Genomic DNA, 18,191 nt, shown 5'->3' with positions numbered 1-18,191 from the left:
AATGAATGATTAACTGGAGCCTCATTATTAATGTGGAAAAAGTTCAACATTCACTTCCTCCAGCAGACTGATGGATTCTAAAGATGTGTATGTTTTGTAGAAGGAGCTTAGGCATCCTTCTCTTGACACCACTTGTCATATGGACTCCATCAATACAACCACTTCGTTCACTATTATCACAAAACAGTCCTAGGTAATAGTTTATGGCAGCATGCATATCTGTCTTTTGGGTTTGTCTTCCAAACACTGTAAATTCACAGATGACACCCTACCCTTCTGAACACCTTCCATACCCATGCCTCTGTTTACTGCTGCTTAATATCCTGTTCAAGACAGTGGCTTTATACTGACTATCCATTTACAATATCCTGGTCAGATAGGTAGAATCATGAAAGCATGTGACAAGAACACTTTCCTAATGAACATTTCATTAGGAGGATAAACAGTATAGCCATCTAGGAATAACAACCTTGCAGCTGTCACCCAGTCCAACCTCACTGTCCTGAGCAGCCACTGTCAGGTTGAAATGTTTTTGAAACCAATTAGGAACCACATCCTTGGCAACTCATTGCAGTCAATAGTAAGAAATTCCTTCCTTTAGAACAGTAGTTCTCAACCTCCCTAATGCTGTGACCCTTTAGCATAGTTCCTCATATGTGGTGATCCCCAATCATAAAATTATTTTGTTGTTACTTCATAACTGCGATTTTGCTACTATTAAGAAATGTAATGTAAATATCTGATATGCATGATATCTGATATGCAATCCTGTGAACAAGTCACTGGACCCCTAAAGGGGTTGTGATCCATAGGTTGAGAACCACTGCTTTAAAACAAATATGCCAGGTTTTTGGTTTTCATAGCAGGTTAACTTTGGGATGACTTTTTTATGTCCCCACACAATTATTCCTTATGAGCATCCTTTATCCTTATAGGGACTGTCTTGCCAGCTGTACGCAGTGTCTCTCTGGGATGTACACAGTGTAACATAAATGTTTCATTAGCATTACATACTAGTTCTGGCATTCCATTTCATCAACAATGACCTTACTAAATTTGTCAGTAAATTACTGCTTTGGGTTCAGAAGATATATTTTCACCACAGATGTTTAAAATCTTGATGCAATCTCTTTTGGGGAACTAATGGTCTATGTTCCCCAGGCTTGTCTTCAACTCATGGGTTCAGGTTATTCTTCCTTCTTAGCATTTAAATATATGCTAATATGGGTATGGATCACACCTTGCTATGCTGTGCCTGTTCTTAAAAATTTGTACAATCATCCTGATGAATATTTACAATACCCTCAACTTTGTAGTGATAGATCTCTACTTGTTTCCAGATTATCATGGCTTTAAGTGGCATGGGCTCACTGGAATATTGACAGACCCATTCTGAACAAGGTTAAGAACTTTCCCTTCCCAGTTTTATTCATTGTTTCTTTAGTTTTTGTTAACTTGGTTCATCATCTTCAGTACACAATTCCAATGGAATACCCCTCTTGGCTTTAGGTTATACATGGAGGTTATTCTAATATCAACAATTTCTTTATGATGCTTTGTACGTGTAACAGTGAACAGTTTGGCTTTCTTTGCATGAGTCAAAAGCTTCTTTTTCCTTGTATTATCCATGGAAAAACTTCCTTTCCTCAACATTTCCCACAGTAGCTTTACACTATATAGCAGAATTACACAAATCATGCAATGGTTAATGCTCATGGGCTTGTCTTCCTAGGGGGTATCCTGGGGAACTTGTTATTAGCATTCCTGGCCTTCGTATATGCCATGTTATCACTCCCTGTGAATATGCTTCAGTGGCAGAATGAAGGAGTACCTGGAATAGGGACTCAGAAAGGAACAGGGTCAGTATACAACTCCCATTCCTCCACTGGTTTCCAGACTGTTCAGAGGAACTGGGAAAGGACGTTGTACAGATGAACTAAACTCAGCCAGGCAAACTCTAAAGGACTGAAGTATCCCTGGCCCTGGAATACTGTCTTCCAGAAACATAAACAGAGATGGGACCATCAGAGAAGAAGCATACTATTTTGCTCTCTACTTAACAAAGGGAAGATGGCACCATGGGGGAGAGGTAGTCCCCCGACACTGGAAGAGAAATGGAACTAGCTTCAGGGAAGGACACACCAAGGTCCTCCGTGAGGGGCTGTTTTTCTTTTCTCACTTAGTCAAAACTTAGAGAAGAAAGTAAAGTAATTTCTAGAGATTAGATCACTTGGATTTTCAGTGGAACCAATTTAGACCCAGATTGTAGGCAAGAATTGAATTGTCAAGAAATATATTATTTCCTACTAGTTGAGATAACTAAGAAAAAAATTTGTGTTGTAAACCCATAGAAAATAGTTGCACTTATTACTTCATCAACATACTTGCTCACAGAACACAGAATTTGGACTCATATTCTACTCTGTTTCCAGAGAATACATAGTGATGTGCTTCATGGAAATGAGGATAAACTGAAGATGTTACAGCACCTACTTAGTGTTATAATATTTTTCTTTTTAATTTATATGTGTCTACATCGTGTGTGTGTGTGTGTGTGTGTGTATACACACATAGAGGTCAGAGATTGATATGGGGTGTCTTCCTAAATTACTCTCCACCTTATGTTTTGAGACAGGATCTTTCATTGAACCTGGAGCTCAACTGTTTGTCTGAATTGGCTGACCAATAAGTCCTACCTAAAGATCTTCCTCTGTCTCTGTTTCCCAATGCTACAATTATAGGTGTGCATTGTGTGCCCAGCACCCCCCCCCTCCCTCCCTCCCTCCCTCCCTCCCTCCCTCCCTCCCTCCCTCCCTCTCTCTCTCTCTTTCTTTCATTTTTGAGACAGTGTTGCTCTGTGTAGCTTTGTGCCTTTCCTAGAACTCACTCTGTAGCCCAGGCTGGCCTCGAATTCACAGAGATCCGCCTGGCTCTGACTTTGTCAGTGAAATCATTCGACAAAAATTCTGACAAGGTAACCAGTCATGGTAACAAATGCTTGTAATCCTGACACTTGTAAGGCTGAGGCAGGAAGGTTCTGTGGTGGTTTAAATAGGAATGGCCCCCATAGGCTTATATGTTTGAATGCTTGCTCATCAAGGAGTGGCACTATTCAAGAAGGACTAAGGCTGTGGCCTTGTTGGAGGAGGTATGTCAGTGGGGGTTGGCTTTGAGGTTTCAAAAAGCACATGCCAGGCCCATTGTCTCTCTGTATGCTGCCTACAGATCAGGATGTAGCTCTTAGTTATTGCCCCAGCACCATGCCTGCCTGCATGCTGCCATGGTTTTCGCATTAATGATAATGGACTAAATCTCTGAAACTATAAGCAAGGCCCCAGTTAAATACTTTCTTTTATAAGAGTTGCCTTGGTCATGGTGTCTCTTCACAGCAATGGAACAGAGAATAAAACAGGGTCCAAGTTCAACATATCAATACTCTGTTTCAAGAAAACAAAACTAACAACAGTTAAATTAGCCCCAATGATTGTATCACATATTCCATCTTTTGCTCAGTTAACACCACTTAAAAATGGCGATGAAAATGAACAGTGTCCTTTGAGACTAATGAACCTAGATCTTTTTTTTTTTTTTTTTGTGTGTGTGTGTGTGTGTGTGTGTGTGATGATCTTTTATAACATCTAAGACCTACAGTGAAAACCTCACCATCAAGAACACATTTTTGGGAAGAGCAAATTATCCAGTCAAATCTATATGTGGATCACATTTGTGACTTTTTTAGTGGCTGTGTTTCTATTTAACAACATTGTAAAATCTTAAACATTTATACAAAAGGCAATTTAGAGATTACTGTATCCAATTCTCTCACTTTTCATGGAATAAACTAAGGTTCTACAACAAGTGCTTTGGTGACATTATGTGGCCAAGCATCAGTAAAGCTGAGCTCAAACTTAAGACTTTAGACCCTTGGCCCCCACCAAACTTGATGCTCCATCTTCTTGATATCTACTCTTAGGAGCACAAATCAAACACATTTAAAAACTGATCTTGGAAGAGGATAATTTGGATTAATCTCCTGTGCTATACAACCCTAAGTGTGTTTCACATTTCAAGGTCAAACACAAATGTCAGGTTCTTCAGAGAGCACCTACAGTATAATATTTCTAAAGGATGGAGACTAGCTAGTCTCTTGCTAATAACATGTTTCATCGTCCATTTAAAGATGTGACAGTCATAATTTCTAGTCTGACAAGATTAAAAGTAGCTCATACTTTGAAAAATTTCATTTCTAGTTAATAATATAACAAAAATCTCACATTCTAGTTAATAATATAACAAAAATCTAAGAACATCACAGGTTTTCTTACCTATGGACATTATCTGTAATGGGTAAATTTAATTGTCAACTTCACTGTAAGTGGAATTACCTAGGGAATAAACCTCTTAGGGGCAGATGTAATGGTATTTGCAGAAAGGTTTAACTGAGGAGAGAAGATACATTCTGAATGAAAAGTGGTATCAAAACCGGGGGTCCAACTGAACAAAAAGGACAAAGCTAGCTGAACACCAGCATTCATCTGCCTTAGCCTCTTGGCTATTGATGCAATGTAAACTGTTGCCTCACACAGTCTTGCTACGATGCCTTCCCTGCCCCAATGGACTATATCTTCAATCTGTGAGACAAAAATGAGCCCTTCCTTTGCTAAGCTGCTTTTGTCAAATATTTTATTACAGCAACAAGAAAAGTAACTAATATACTCTGCTGGGGATGTCTTCTGTATGCTGTGAATGTGTTGCTCTGGTTGATTGATAAATCAAACACTGATTGGCCAGTAGCCAGGCAGGAAGTATCGTACAGGCAGGATAAGAAGGGAGGAAAATTCTGGGAAGTGGAAGGCTGAGTCAGGAGACGCTGCCAGCTGCTGCCGCCATAAGAAGTAAGATGTAAAGTACCAGTAGGCCATAAGCCACATGGCAACTTATAGATTAATAGAAATGGGTTAATTTAAGATATAAGAAATAGATAGCAAGAAGCCTGCTATGGGCAAACAGTTTATAAGTAGTATAAGTCTCTGTGTGTTTACTTGGGTCTGAGCAGCTGCAGGCCCGAGCAGGACTGGAGAAGACTCCAGCTACAACACTCTCCAGATCAACATTTTTAGGAAACTCTATTTTTAATTTTTAAAAATTCTTTGACAATTTCAAACATGTGTAATATGTTTTGGTTGTTTTCATCATCCAATTACCCTCCCTTCATCTCAAGCTGAGCCTCTTCCAAACAAGTTTCCCTGCTACTTTTATGACTTTGGTTTTCACATGTGTATGACCCACTGAATTTAATTAGGGATGGAACATACTCTCTTCTACTGAAATAAAGCACAGCTTCTACTTTTGAACACTGAGTTCTCAATGTGAAGTATACATCCATTACATGGAATAAAAAAGCCACTTAAGAGGTAGGCCCCAAAACAATGAAAAATAACAGGTTTTAAACTAACATAAATTTCTTTATGTTAGTGTTGATAATTGAGAGGCTGAAGTGGGGATTGACAGCCAGATCCAATTACTGATGATGCTGATCAGGTGATCTTTCCTTGTATCCTCTTACAGGGCTGGGCTTTTCCAAGTGGAGTAGAATAAATTTTACATCTCCATAACTACTTCCCCTCCCTTGTACTGTACTGTTCTGAAGCAAACTGGAGTGACTTATGATCAATAGTGAGTAATGTTGTTCCCAGCCAAAGCATCTCAGAATACTTAATGGTTAGGCTGTGCGACAGCTGGTTATCACAGTCCTCAGAGATCCTGATATGCCACCATGTTGCTCAAAAGCTCAGAAAACCTGGGTTTATTTTCCTTTCCTTCCTTCCTTTCTTTTTTTTTTTTTTTTTGCAACAGATCTTACTATGTGATGCCTAGCTGTCCTGAAACCCACTATGTAGACCAGGTAGGCCTTGAACTCACAGAAATCCAGCTGCCTCTGCCCCCCAAATGCTGGGATCAAAGGTGTGTGCTTCTCTATATCTGGCTAAGTTTCTTAAAATACATTTTTCCATGGGCCAAAAAAGTAGAGATAAAAAGGAAACCACACATCTAGGATCATGGTTCAACATTTACTTCATTCCACTCCCTAAATTAAAAACCAGAGATTTATACAAGCCAACGAAAATTGAGTACTGCAACCTGAAAATCATATTCCTTATACAGAGTTCTAACAACTTGGGAAAGACAATGAAACTGGAGAAAACCAGAAATATTTCTCTAACTAAGCAATCTAGAAAATTCAAGAGAATCCATTCTTACCTAACCATGGAAAACTTGAAGGCTATTCCTATGCTCACACTAAGCACTAACTACCATGACTTCCCCCCTTTCAGTTGTTCCATTAGGATAGCTGTCTACTATAACTGACATCACCCAGTACCTCCGGATTGCCACAGTGAGGGCCTCTGGTGAGCTGGCACAGGGACAGATGACCTCCTGTCGAAGGCCTTTACTCTGGAAGACATTGAGAAATGCATCACAAGAAGAAATAGACCCTGGAGGGAAAGAGGAACAATGGTTAGATAAATGTAACACTGTGGTTGACTTAAAATTATTCTATAATAGTAAAATAATTTTAAAGTTAGGATTTGGACATAAACAGAGTAAGGCATCATAGAGAAACAAAACATTAACTACAATTTATTATTTATGTCACACTGAAAGATACTACTGGTAAGCCTGTGGAAAAAGAATTCAGCTAGGTGGTGGTGGCCCACGCCTTTTATCTCAGCACTCGGGAGGCAGAAGCAGGTGGAGCTCTGTGAGTTCCAGGAAAGGCGCCAAAGCTACACAGAGAAACCCTGTCTCGAAAAAATGTAAAAAAAAAAAAAAAGAATTCAAAAACTGCAACTTCTATACATAATATTAAAGAATTCTTTGCTGACTAATGAATTTATTTTATTAATTTTCCTGAAACCTGGTCTACCACCTTCAGTATGCAAATTCCAGAAAAATGTGTCAATCTAAACAAAGAAAATGTATTTTAGATAAATTTGCATTAATTGCTAAGAAGCCATGAAATAGCTGACTTTCAAATACAAATTTACTTTGTTTGATGCAAGATGTTCTGTGGTGATGTATATTAAAATTAATTATTTAATTAGTTCATTGTTTATCCAATTATTTTAGAAGTGAAGGAATCATTTATAAACCAAGTTTATATCTGTTTCTAAGTTCACTTTCACCCATCAGGCATCAAGAAAGCATAGCCTGCTTTAATTTAGAAATACAGCTAAGCACGGTTTACAGATGAGGTGAGAAACAGTCTTTCATTCAGTTCTAGTCTGACACATGGCTTCTGACTTTATAGACCTGTTTCACAAAAACAGGCTATTTCAAGGCATTTAAAGAATATTTTATAGAAATGCTAACTTATTATATCTGAGTTTTCATTAAAGTATTTTATAACAAAGGTTTATTAAAAATGAAAGCTTAGCTGGGATGCGGAGGGGTGCATGCCTTTTCCCAGCACCTGGAAGACAGAGACAGGTGGATGGATCTCTGTGAGTTCAAGGCCAGCCTGGTCTACAGAGTGAGTTCCAGAACAGCCAGGACTGTTACACAGAGAAACCCTGTCTTGAAAAACCAATAATAAATAAACAAATAAATAAACAAACAAATAAATAAATAAATAAATAAATAAATAAATAAATAAAGTGAGCAACCTTAATGCTGATCAATACAACTATAGTAGACCATAAAACAGTATTTCCTAAGTTTTTATTCTTTGCTAAAGAACTATACCTAGGAATTGACTCTTTTTTTTTTTTTTTGGTTTTTCGAGACAGGGTTTCTCTGCGTAGCTTTGGGCCTTTCCTGGAGCTCACTTGGTAGCCCAGGCTGGCCTCGAACTCACAGAGATCCACCTGGCTCTGCCTCCCGAGTGCTGGGATTAAAGGCGTGCGCCACCACCGCCCGGCGGAATTGACTCTTTTAATCCTCAAGAATTATGCTCTGGTTACCATTGTAGAGATGAGAAAACAAAATTCAAAAAAGAACTATCTCTATAGAACCAGAATGTTTCTTTTGATTCGAGGCCTGCAGCCTGTAAACACCTTGTCCTTAACCACTCTGTTATCCTGGTCTTTAAGAAGAATACTGCTTGGTTATTTTAAGATAATCTCAACCAAGACACAGATTAGGAAAACAACAACAATAAAAACATCAAAGTGATAAGAACAACATGTGGAAAACAAAGAACTCTGACGCTTGCCCATCTTGGAATCTACAATTGATGCTTCACTTACAGGGATTTGCTCCGTCAGCCACTATTAACATGCGAAGGGAGGACAGGTTGACATCTCTCTGATCTCTATGTGCTACAAGTGCCCAGTGCATGTCTCTTGATTTCACACAAGCCACTTTTGCTACAAAGGAAAATAGAAGTTGATATGTCACTACCAGTCTGTGTGAAGCTGAAAAAGACAGGTAATTGCAATTCATGGGGAATGGTGAATTATCTTGTCACCAAATCACCCACAGACCCAGGAGAGACCAACCTTTGTACTGGCAGACCTTCTGGATCCAGGAGAGAGGGTTTACCTTCATCAGCGAGTACGGGATGCTGATGACATGCATCATGTTCATGACACTCTGAAACCAATGATAAACACAAGAGGTAAGAAAAGAGGTTGGGATACAAGATGAGGGGTTTCACTGTTCTGATATAGAGAAAACAAGTAAGCCATGGCTCAGCAGGTAAAAGAATAAACATGAGCACCTCAAGGATGTACTGCAGTTGACAAACGCAAGAGGAGCTTTTGGGAGACAAGCAGATAGCTGATTCAAGTGAGGCTCAATATTATTAAGGTATACTTAGGTACAATCCTTTTAGACAAAGTGACCTCTTGGAGATTAGCTCATCTTCTCTACTCCTCAACTACTCCTGATCGAGTCAAACAATTTAAGTTCCAAATCCTTTTCTCATTAAAATTTTGTATTAAAAAGAACCTCAAAAGACATTTTTCAAAAGCGATGCATAGGGTTGGGGAAATAGTTCAGTTGGTGAAGTGTCTGCCAGGCAAGCATAAGAACATAAATTCTGATCCTCCAGTACCCATGAAAAAGCTGTACATGGTGCTATATGTCTGTAACTCCCACACTTGGGGGAGTAAAGAGGCATAGACAAGGAAATCCTTGAAGCTCATTGGTTAGTCAGCCTAATCCAATCAATGAGCTTCAGCTTCAGAAAGAAAAGACCCTGTCTCAAAAAGATAAAGGTATTAGATATTTAATTTTGGCTTCTATGCCCACATGTGCACAGGAACCTGTATACATCTACGCTAACAAGTATATATGCCACACACATGCATGTAGGCACATACACAAAGCATAACATACACACAACACACCATATACACTCCAAATAAGAAGAGGATACATAAATACCTAAGATATTTATGAAAAATGCTCATCACAGCAAACCAGGGAAATGGAAGTCAAAATTAAAATAGTTATCACCCCTCTCAGAATGGCTATTACAAAGAAAGAAAGAAAGAAAGAAAGAAAGAAAGAAAGGAAGGAAGGAAGGAAGGAAGGAAGGAAGGAAGGAAGGAAGGAAGGAAGGAAGGAAGGAAGAAAGAGAGAAAGAGAGAAAGAGAGAAAGAGAGAAAGAGAGAAAGAGAGAAAGAGAGAAAGAGAGAAAGAGAGAAAGAGAGAAAGAGAGAAAGGAAGAAAGAAAGGCTAGTAAATACTCAGAAAAACGGTAATCTTAAAAAAAACTTGGTGGGAATGTACATTCATATAGCCATAGTGAAAAACCAAATAGAAACAATAATAACAAGACAATTACAATGTGATCTATCAGGATCACTACTGGGCATATTTACAGAGGAACTGCAATCAGTATGTTGAAGAGACATCATACTCATGAGCTCACTGTAGCACTGTCTCAAACAGCCATGATACTTATTTAACCTGGGTATCTATCAATAGAGGAATAGGTAGAAAATGTGATACATATACATAGTGGAATATTTTGAAGATATAAGAATGGAACCCTGTCGTGTGTTGCAATAGGAATATAACCAGAGGACATTATGTTAATCAGTCAGGCATAGGAAGACAAAATACTACATGGTGTTATTTATATGTGGAAGCTAAAATGTTGATCTCAAAGAAGAGGTAAATACAGTAGTGTTATTAGAAGCTTGAAATGGGAGTTAGAATGGAATGAAGAGGTAAATGCACACAAGATACAGCTAGATGGGAAGATTATCCTCTAATATTCTACACTTAATCTTAGTCAAATGACCAAGAAATGGTAACTTTTAATTTTCTATAGCACAGTAGGATAACAAAGGTGGACAAGATTGATAGTTTCAGAGTAACTACTAGAGAAATTCTGAATGTTTCTGGAATAACAATGATACATATGCCCACACCAATTACTCTGCTCTTATCTTAACACATATTACATATACTGAAAGTCACACAGGATTACTTACACATGTAATTGTCAATTACAAACAAATATATTCACTTAGCTTTACAGTTTTTTATTCTTAGTCTGATTCCTTTTTAAAGAAGAGTATAATAGCCATCTCCAAAATTAATGTGGCTAGTTAACAGACAATAAACAACCAACTTTGGAAAGGTCTCAGAACCACAGTCTCCATCCAGCCTTGCCACCACAGATTGAGACTCTTAGTTCCTTAAAGTGGATGATGAAAGTTGACTATAAAAATGGTCAATGCACAAACGTTGTGATTAAGACTCACATGCCTTGCAGATATATTGATCTGCAGCACAGCCCTAGGAAGTACTACAGACTGTAAACATCAAGTCAGTGCTTTGGCTTGGCTTCTATGCCCTGGAGAATCACAGCCTCAAAGGAAGAAGCTCCAAAGAAAACGAAAAGACCACCATACATCCCCCACCAGGAATGAGTTCTCCACAGAACCTATGCAAACTCAGCTTCTGGGTGTTTCTTCCTATTGAGTTCTGGGGAGGAGCTTAAGCACCACCAAAGCACCGTCAGGATGAGGCAAAGCATATGCTACAATGTGTTCAATTATCTGGCTTTAGGAGAAGTCAACAAAAGAGACTCACAAATTGCCAGGTACTGCAGACAGGGATGTAGAACAACAGAATTAAAGTGTGTGGTCAACAAATGAGCCACTTGAGCAGAATTGGTGATACTGTCTGAGGGCGCTGGGAAGCAGGGACACAGAAGACAATGCATAATCAGAACCATGGCATGTGCACTAGAGGTACTAACTGTAATAGTAACCATTTCCGTTCTTGAGGATGTGACAATGGAACCACATGCATTGCAAAAACAGACCGGCTATGTGCTTACTCAATACCAAGCCCATCATTCTTATGCCAAACACAACAGGTAAGACTATTCCCATTTGACTCTATTAATAGATGAATTTTTGCTAGGCCCCCCAGCTACTTGGGAGGTTGAGGCAGGATAATTCCACATTCAAGGCCCCTCTAGATAACTTAGCCGAGACTCTATCTCAAAAAGAAAACCCTGCCCAGTGTGGTGGCACATACCTTTTATCCCAGCACTTGGGAGGAAGAAGCTGGAGGATCTTTATGAGTTTAAGGCCAGTCTAGTCTACAAAACGAGTTCCAGGACAGCTAGGGTTGTTAACACAGAGAAACCCTGTCTCAAAACAAAACAAAACAAAAAAAACCAACCAACCAACCAAACAAACAAACAAAAAAACAAAACACAATATCCCGGTTGTAGCTCATTTGCCTAAGATTAAAAAAGCCCTGGACTTAATTTTCAGCGCTGAAAAAAGGGTCTTGTACACATAAATATGACATTCACTAGAGTCTCAGCTACAACAGTTTTCTTAATTCTATAACCCCAAACCTGTGTTTTTCCCTCTGCAACAGCACATACCAGCAGTGCCAACATTTTGAACTATTTTTCTGCATCTCCACATATAAAAGTATCCAGATGTCAGAAGTAAGCCTTACTGGACTATCTACAAGATACTTTTATGTTAATGGATCATACTAATAGATTTGGCTCACCAACAAATAGTAAACTGCAATATTTATATTGTCACCATTTATGTAAAAATTACTGCAGTTTTCTACTTCAGAAAATAAATGATGTTTAGGCATAAGAAACTACTAAAAAAACAAACAAGTCAGTCAAAACTGCCCCATATGAGATAGATGGGGAATCCCAAGCATGTGTTTTTTTCTTTCTCTCTTTCTTCCTTTCTTCCTTTCTTCCTTTCTTCCTTTCTTCCTTTCTTCCTCTCTCTCTCTCTCTCTCTCTCTCTCTCTCTCTCTCTCTCTCTCTCTCTCTCCCAAAACACCTTCAAAATCTAAGGTCATTTCTCTCCTAAAGTACCCACAGCCAGCTCAGTAATTACTTTGCAAGTGGCACTGATAATAAGATGAACATCTGTCCATAATGTATGATAAAGTTTCATTTTAAGGCCAAGTCTAAAATCCTTTTTTTCCCTTGCAAATAATCTAAGAGCAAATTTCCCAACTCTTAGAAAACCAGTAAGAACATTCTGCAGAGAATGGGAAAGTGATCTTGACAGATAAGGCACTGGTAACATCAGCAGGAAACCTTCAAAGCTCACAAGATTTGAATGGGCCTTAAAAATGCCATTCTTGTAGCTGTTACCTCAATATATGGGTATATATACAGTTTTTCTGAGTCCAGCTGTCTTTACTGTACTATGGCAGTAAACTGGCTGAGTGGACATTATAACTCCTAACACAAGATTTCTATGTTTACAATGTGAGAAGAGACTTTGCAGATGTTGGACACACTTTCATAATGATACTTTGAGGCATGAAGAGGGCTTACTTACTGTCAATATGCCATGCCAGAGCCCCACATCCTTTTTGAAGTCTAGAACATTCACAATTGTTTCAGCTATATAAGAAAAAAAAAATCACAGTTTTACTTGACATGATAGAGCAGCATGAGTGAAATTACAAGGAAAACCCATCACCTGAGGGGCCATCCTGGATCTTAGAAGAATACCATATTACTTTGTCTTTAGAGAAATTTTACAGTCATTTACAGATGACTAAGCAGTGCTGGCCTGGCTAGAGAGTGTTTTCAGGATAATATTTGGGCATGTCAGTGAACAGCAATTGCTGCCCACATACCATCACTGCAAAACATCTTCCCATTATCAGACATGGTAGTGCAGGCCTGTGATGACAGCACTTGAGAGGCTGAGAGAGGATGATCACAAGGCTTGGCTACACAGCTAATTCAAAGCCAGCTTGTGCATATAGTGAGACTTCTAAAACGCTGTCACATAACAACACATCCCCAAACACAGTATTAACCATCCTATTTATGTTTTGCCTTCCTGGGGCTTTCTTTTAATTTCTCCCACATGTGACCTAATTTTTATAACAGGGAAACATGGAGGGGGGAAGAGATTTTGGCAATGCATAGGCTTGCTTTGTCATATTAGAAATGTTTAATAGTGGCACGGGTAGGACAATAAAGGAGGTGAGATTCCTCAAGATAGGGATGGTGTAATATTGAAGCAGCATGGCAATGAGAATTCCAAAGGGGAAAGAACAGGGGAAAACGTGTAAAATATGTTGTTGAAAATTATTTCCAAAGACCAAGGAAATGATGCTGGATAGCTTGGCATTGAGGATTTTAGATCTTCAGTTGACCTTGTTCTTATCAAATTGATTCATTGGGCACTTCAGTCACTTGTACACAGGCTCCCAGTCACTTCTCAGAGTCCTGGGCATTTACCAATGTTAGGTCTTATGGTCTCCTCATTCCTTCTGGCAATATTTATCAAAGGCTCAAACATTCTTTCGCCTGTTCTCCGATCAGAGACTAAAATATGGAGGTAGACCAGATAGACTAATTTGAAATACAGATATTTAAAGAAAATATCCCAGATTACTTTTTATAAATTTAAAGTAGAGAAAATTTATATATGTATGTGTTTATATTTGCTTCTCATATATAAAGGGTGACAGCCCTGGAACTTCAAAGGCCAGGATACACAAGTCACTATGTTTTAACAAAAAGAATAGCAGAGAACAGAGTATATGTGTCTCTAAGTGTTAAACAGTATAACCATTAATAGAGCATGTCTAACAGACAAATTATTCTTTAAAAGGACAAGAATGGGAAGATGACATGAACAGAGGGAAAAAGGAAATTCACTTAGAAGTAGGTTTAGGGACCACTACTTGCTTCTTCAGGTCTCAGAAACTGACGTCAGTGTAGAGTTATCTGCTGTGACTATGCCCTCCCTGTAAAGGCAGTTGGAGCAACAAGCCAGAGGCTCTTGGAGGGGTTGCTTTAGCTCTTCCTTCTCTGTGTCCACTCAACCCTATTATCATGGTTACTGCTATGCACTCTACCTCTGCTTCTCATAACTAGAGAAAACACATCAGGAAAAACAACTGTTCTCCAGTAAAGCTTAAAAACCTATTCTCAAAACTTCTTATTCAATAGTGAGGAGTGGGCTAAAACATGGCACTTAAAGAGAAAGAACTTCCAAAGATTCACATGCTGGTGGGGACTAGCACATGTGTGCCAACTATGAAATGAACCACACATCTTCAAACTCACTGGTAAAGTTTTAACACTTTTTATGGGGCTGAGCCTTCAAGAATATAATAAATATTAAATGAGGACATGGGCAGGGCTCCATAGGTGTACACATAGAAAATGTCATATGAGGACACAGTAAGAATGCATTATCTAGGATGGTAGAGCCCACCATTGCCAGCATTCTCATTTCAGACTTTCCACTGCAGTTCCTGTGTCTCTGTAACACCAGTTCAAGTTGACACACTAATTCAACTACTTAAAGTTCACAAACTGATGGATGGAATTGGGCACAAACAGATTACTACTTTATGAGTACCAGTTGGAACCATACAAGCTGGCTTGCCATCAGGCATCCCTGGTCAGTGGGACATCTCCAAAAACCCAGATCCAAGGGAGTCTCAGGGCCATCCACACCTTCTGTATAGCCGCAGGCCTGTGTGAGTGCCTGGCAGTGTGTCAGAAGTGCTATCCTCGTCACAGTCACCCCAAGAACGCTTCCATCTTTACACGTCTTATACTGAAACGAGACAAAAAGTATGGAAAGAGATTTGACACATTTCTGGTCCCCACTCAATAGCTTCTAGTTAGTTGAGATATTGTGAGTCTCCCCATACTGGAACTAGTGTAATGAAGAGAAGTGCACACCTTTTTCTAGTATAGACATCCAGACCCTGGGGAAGGATGATATCCATCTTACCTCAATATAAGCTGTGTCGTTATTTGCATCTTTGATGTGTGGAAACCAGTCTCGAGGAGGTTTAGAGAGGTGTTTTGATTCTGTGACAAACCATAGCAGCTTTGGCCAACCTTAGAAATAAATCATAAATTCCTTTTAAGTAAACAGGGCCTAGAAAACAGGTCTGCAGAATTTCTTTCTCTCTGATTACAGAGCTTGCTTTCAAACACCACTTCAGCCTACATGGAATCTCTGGCATTCCCATATGTTAAACTGAAGACAGTATCATCAAAAGTGTTCAAGACACCACCAGCCACATCATTTCACCCCACAGGTTATGAGCTACACATATTATCAGAAATGTTGACATGCCAGAAAAGTTCTGTTCTAGACTCAACAGGACATTCTTCCACAAGTGAAGAGCCAGTCTACAGAATGAAAGATTGAAAGGGGAAGCAAATCTCAGGGACTCTGTGGCATACCTTTGAACTGTGGGATCTCTCCTGTTGGGCTTTTTGGAAGTCCTTTGTGACAGGCATCACTAGTCAAGGCAACAGTTACTCCACAGCTTCCAAGCAAGAAACCTATCTGCTGGCTCCCTGCATCCTGAAAGGTGATCAAGGAAAGAGATCAGAATCTAAGACAAGTCCAGCAATGGTGGCATATGCCTTTAATCCCAGAACTCATGAGGCTGAGGCAGGCAGATCTCTGTGAGTTTGAGGCCAGCCTGGTCCACAGAGTGAGTTCCAGGATAGCCAGGGCTACACACAGAAACCCTGTCTCAAATAACAAGAATCTAAGACCAAATTGTACTCCTAGCCAAAGCACTGCCTTATCATCTAGGGTTGCATGGAAATGACTACCCTCCCCAAGACCCTTCTCCTCCAACTGTGTGTGTGTGTGTGTGTGTGTGTGTGTGTGTGTGTGTGTGTGTGTGTGAGAGAGAGAGAGAGAGAGAGAGAGAGAGAGAGAGAGAGAGAGAGAGAGAGGAGATTGAAAGAGCAAGAGAGCTCATAAGTATGTGTTCACACATAAAAACAAGTTGTGTGGGTAGGAAGGTTGAGAGGATTTGAGAGGTGTTATGGGAGGGGATAATATGATCAAAATATATTCTATAAAATTTTTTAATTAAAAAACAAAGACAATGATCCTAAGGTTTCATTACTGTGGAGAGAAATTATCTATAACATGAACATCTAGCAACCTTTTGACACACTCCAAGACTGGTTATAGAGATGTCACACCTAGTAGGTTATAGAACCAAGAGGAATCTTCATCCAGAGTAATGACAACCAGGATCACCTTTTCAATGTTGCATATGTCACATCTCAATGGAGTGACCAACACACACTAAAATGTGCTATGGATCCAGGGCAATAACTCTGGAGACAGAAAGCTTAGAAAGGCACCAAGCTGCCAGGACTAAATGTCACCTTTCAGCAGATGTCACAGATGGGGCTGTCCCTGGCTACAACAGCCTCAGTAGCTGCCTTTCAGTGTGAGTTTTACTGTCCCTATACCTAGCTTGCTTCTCATGAAGATAGATGATGAGCAACCTAGTCACCTAGATTCAACTGCTCTCCCATCAGCTCTTCTATGATGTTGGCTTGAAAAAAAATCAGTCTCAGAGTATCCAGCATTTTTGGAACTAAAAACATATCATGGTATAAAAGAGTTGAGGCTACACCCAGCTTGACCCTATGAACAACCTTCAGGAAGTCTGGCTTGTTGACTCTCCTGCCTGTCCCAGGAAATCACTGGGCAAAGCAGAGTGGTTTGGTATTCATCAGCATTAACATTTCAAAACTGCTGTCTGCTAAGTGTTTGGATTATACTTTTTCTAATGTAGATTTAAAATCTATAGTCACCTTACATGGATTTTTTTTCAGGGAGCAACAGCCAACAAGCTAATTGCATAATTAACACAACCCTGCAATGAGAGAAGTGATGTGGACTTCACTATACGGAGTCAGTTCCTATTTTAGAGACATTTTTGTGGGGCTTTTTATTGTTGCAATACTGTTTTCAAGTAAAGTCAAGATCAAACACTACTCCTCTGATGAGGTGAGGCAGGCAGAAGAGGTAGGTTTTAGCAGCAGGAAGCTGGCTGCTTCTCAAGCTTATAAATGCCTTGCTGAGTCAGGCCAACACCACAGCTGTCTCCCAGTGGGGAGTGACAGGGGTCAGAGTTACACACAGCTACCTGCAGCATACATACAGATAAGAGGGTATGACACTCTGACCTTGGGCCTAATGCCAGGAGTCCAACCTTCCCCTACCCCAAACAATAAACTCAAATACATAAATAGACCCCTAAAAGCTAGGAACATAATTAAGTTCAAAGAGCATTTGCTAGATATGTATGAATGCCTGGGTTGTTCAATCCCCAGTACTGAGAGAAATTTTAAAAAGAGAAAGAGCAACATGTTTGGACATAAATACTACTAAGAGGGGTGAAAAAATTATATGCAAGGAGCATCATGAAATGTGTACATCTTTGTTCCTTTCAAGCTCAAAAAAACTTTTTATCTGCAAAATTTATAGTATCTTTTTACTTAGAACTGTATGTATATAATTTATTTAGCTCTCTATCTCCAATGAATCTGCTTGTGTTTTTAATATGATCTATATATCTTGGCTGAATTTACCTGTTATCAGTATCTGTTCCCCTAATATTAAATTACTTCTCTGAAAAACAAAACAAAACAAAATAAATTTCAATACTGTAGAATGGTCTTTCTGTATGCTGTTAATATGTGTTGTTACCATTGTTTAATAAAGAAGCTGCTTTGGCCTATGGCAAGACAGGTTATAGCCAGGTAGGAAATCCAAGAGAGATACAGGGAGAAAAAAGGTAGAGTTGGGCAGATGTCATCTAGCCACGGAAGGATCAAGCTACCAGCTTACTGATAATGCCACAGCCATATGGCAATATATAGATTAATAAAAATCGGTTAATTTAAGATGTTAGAGCTAGTTAGC

General features: G+C 39.3%; 1 protein-coding gene across 8 annotated transcripts in view; it reads right to left on the bottom strand.

Annotated features, from left to right (window-relative positions):
* Dip2c (disco interacting protein 2 homolog C) overlaps positions 1 to 18,191 on the bottom strand; it is a 417,859-nt gene that overhangs the window by 114,673 nt on the left and 284,995 nt on the right. For all 8 annotated transcript variants that reach the window (XM_015998738.3, XM_015998740.3, XM_015998739.3 and 5 more), the window contains 7 exons: positions 15,692 to 15,815; positions 15,231 to 15,340; positions 14,948 to 15,050; positions 12,801 to 12,865; positions 8,502 to 8,595; positions 8,250 to 8,369; positions 6,383 to 6,497 (listed from right to left, as the gene is read on the bottom strand). In XM_015998738.3, coding sequence (XP_015854224.1) covers positions 6,383 to 6,497; positions 8,250 to 8,369; positions 8,502 to 8,595; positions 12,801 to 12,865; positions 14,948 to 15,050; positions 15,231 to 15,340; positions 15,692 to 15,815 — 731 coding nt within the window. The remainder of the gene's footprint in view (positions 1 to 6,382; positions 6,498 to 8,249; positions 8,370 to 8,501; positions 8,596 to 12,800; positions 12,866 to 14,947; positions 15,051 to 15,230; positions 15,341 to 15,691; positions 15,816 to 18,191) is intronic.

Source organism: Peromyscus maniculatus, chromosome 5, assembly GCF_049852395.1.
Source record: "Peromyscus maniculatus bairdii isolate BWxNUB_F1_BW_parent chromosome 5, HU_Pman_BW_mat_3.1, whole genome shotgun sequence".
Classification (NCBI taxonomy): Eukaryota; Metazoa; Chordata; class Mammalia; order Rodentia; family Cricetidae; genus Peromyscus; species Peromyscus maniculatus.
This window is presented reverse-complemented; position numbering and strand designations above follow the sequence as displayed.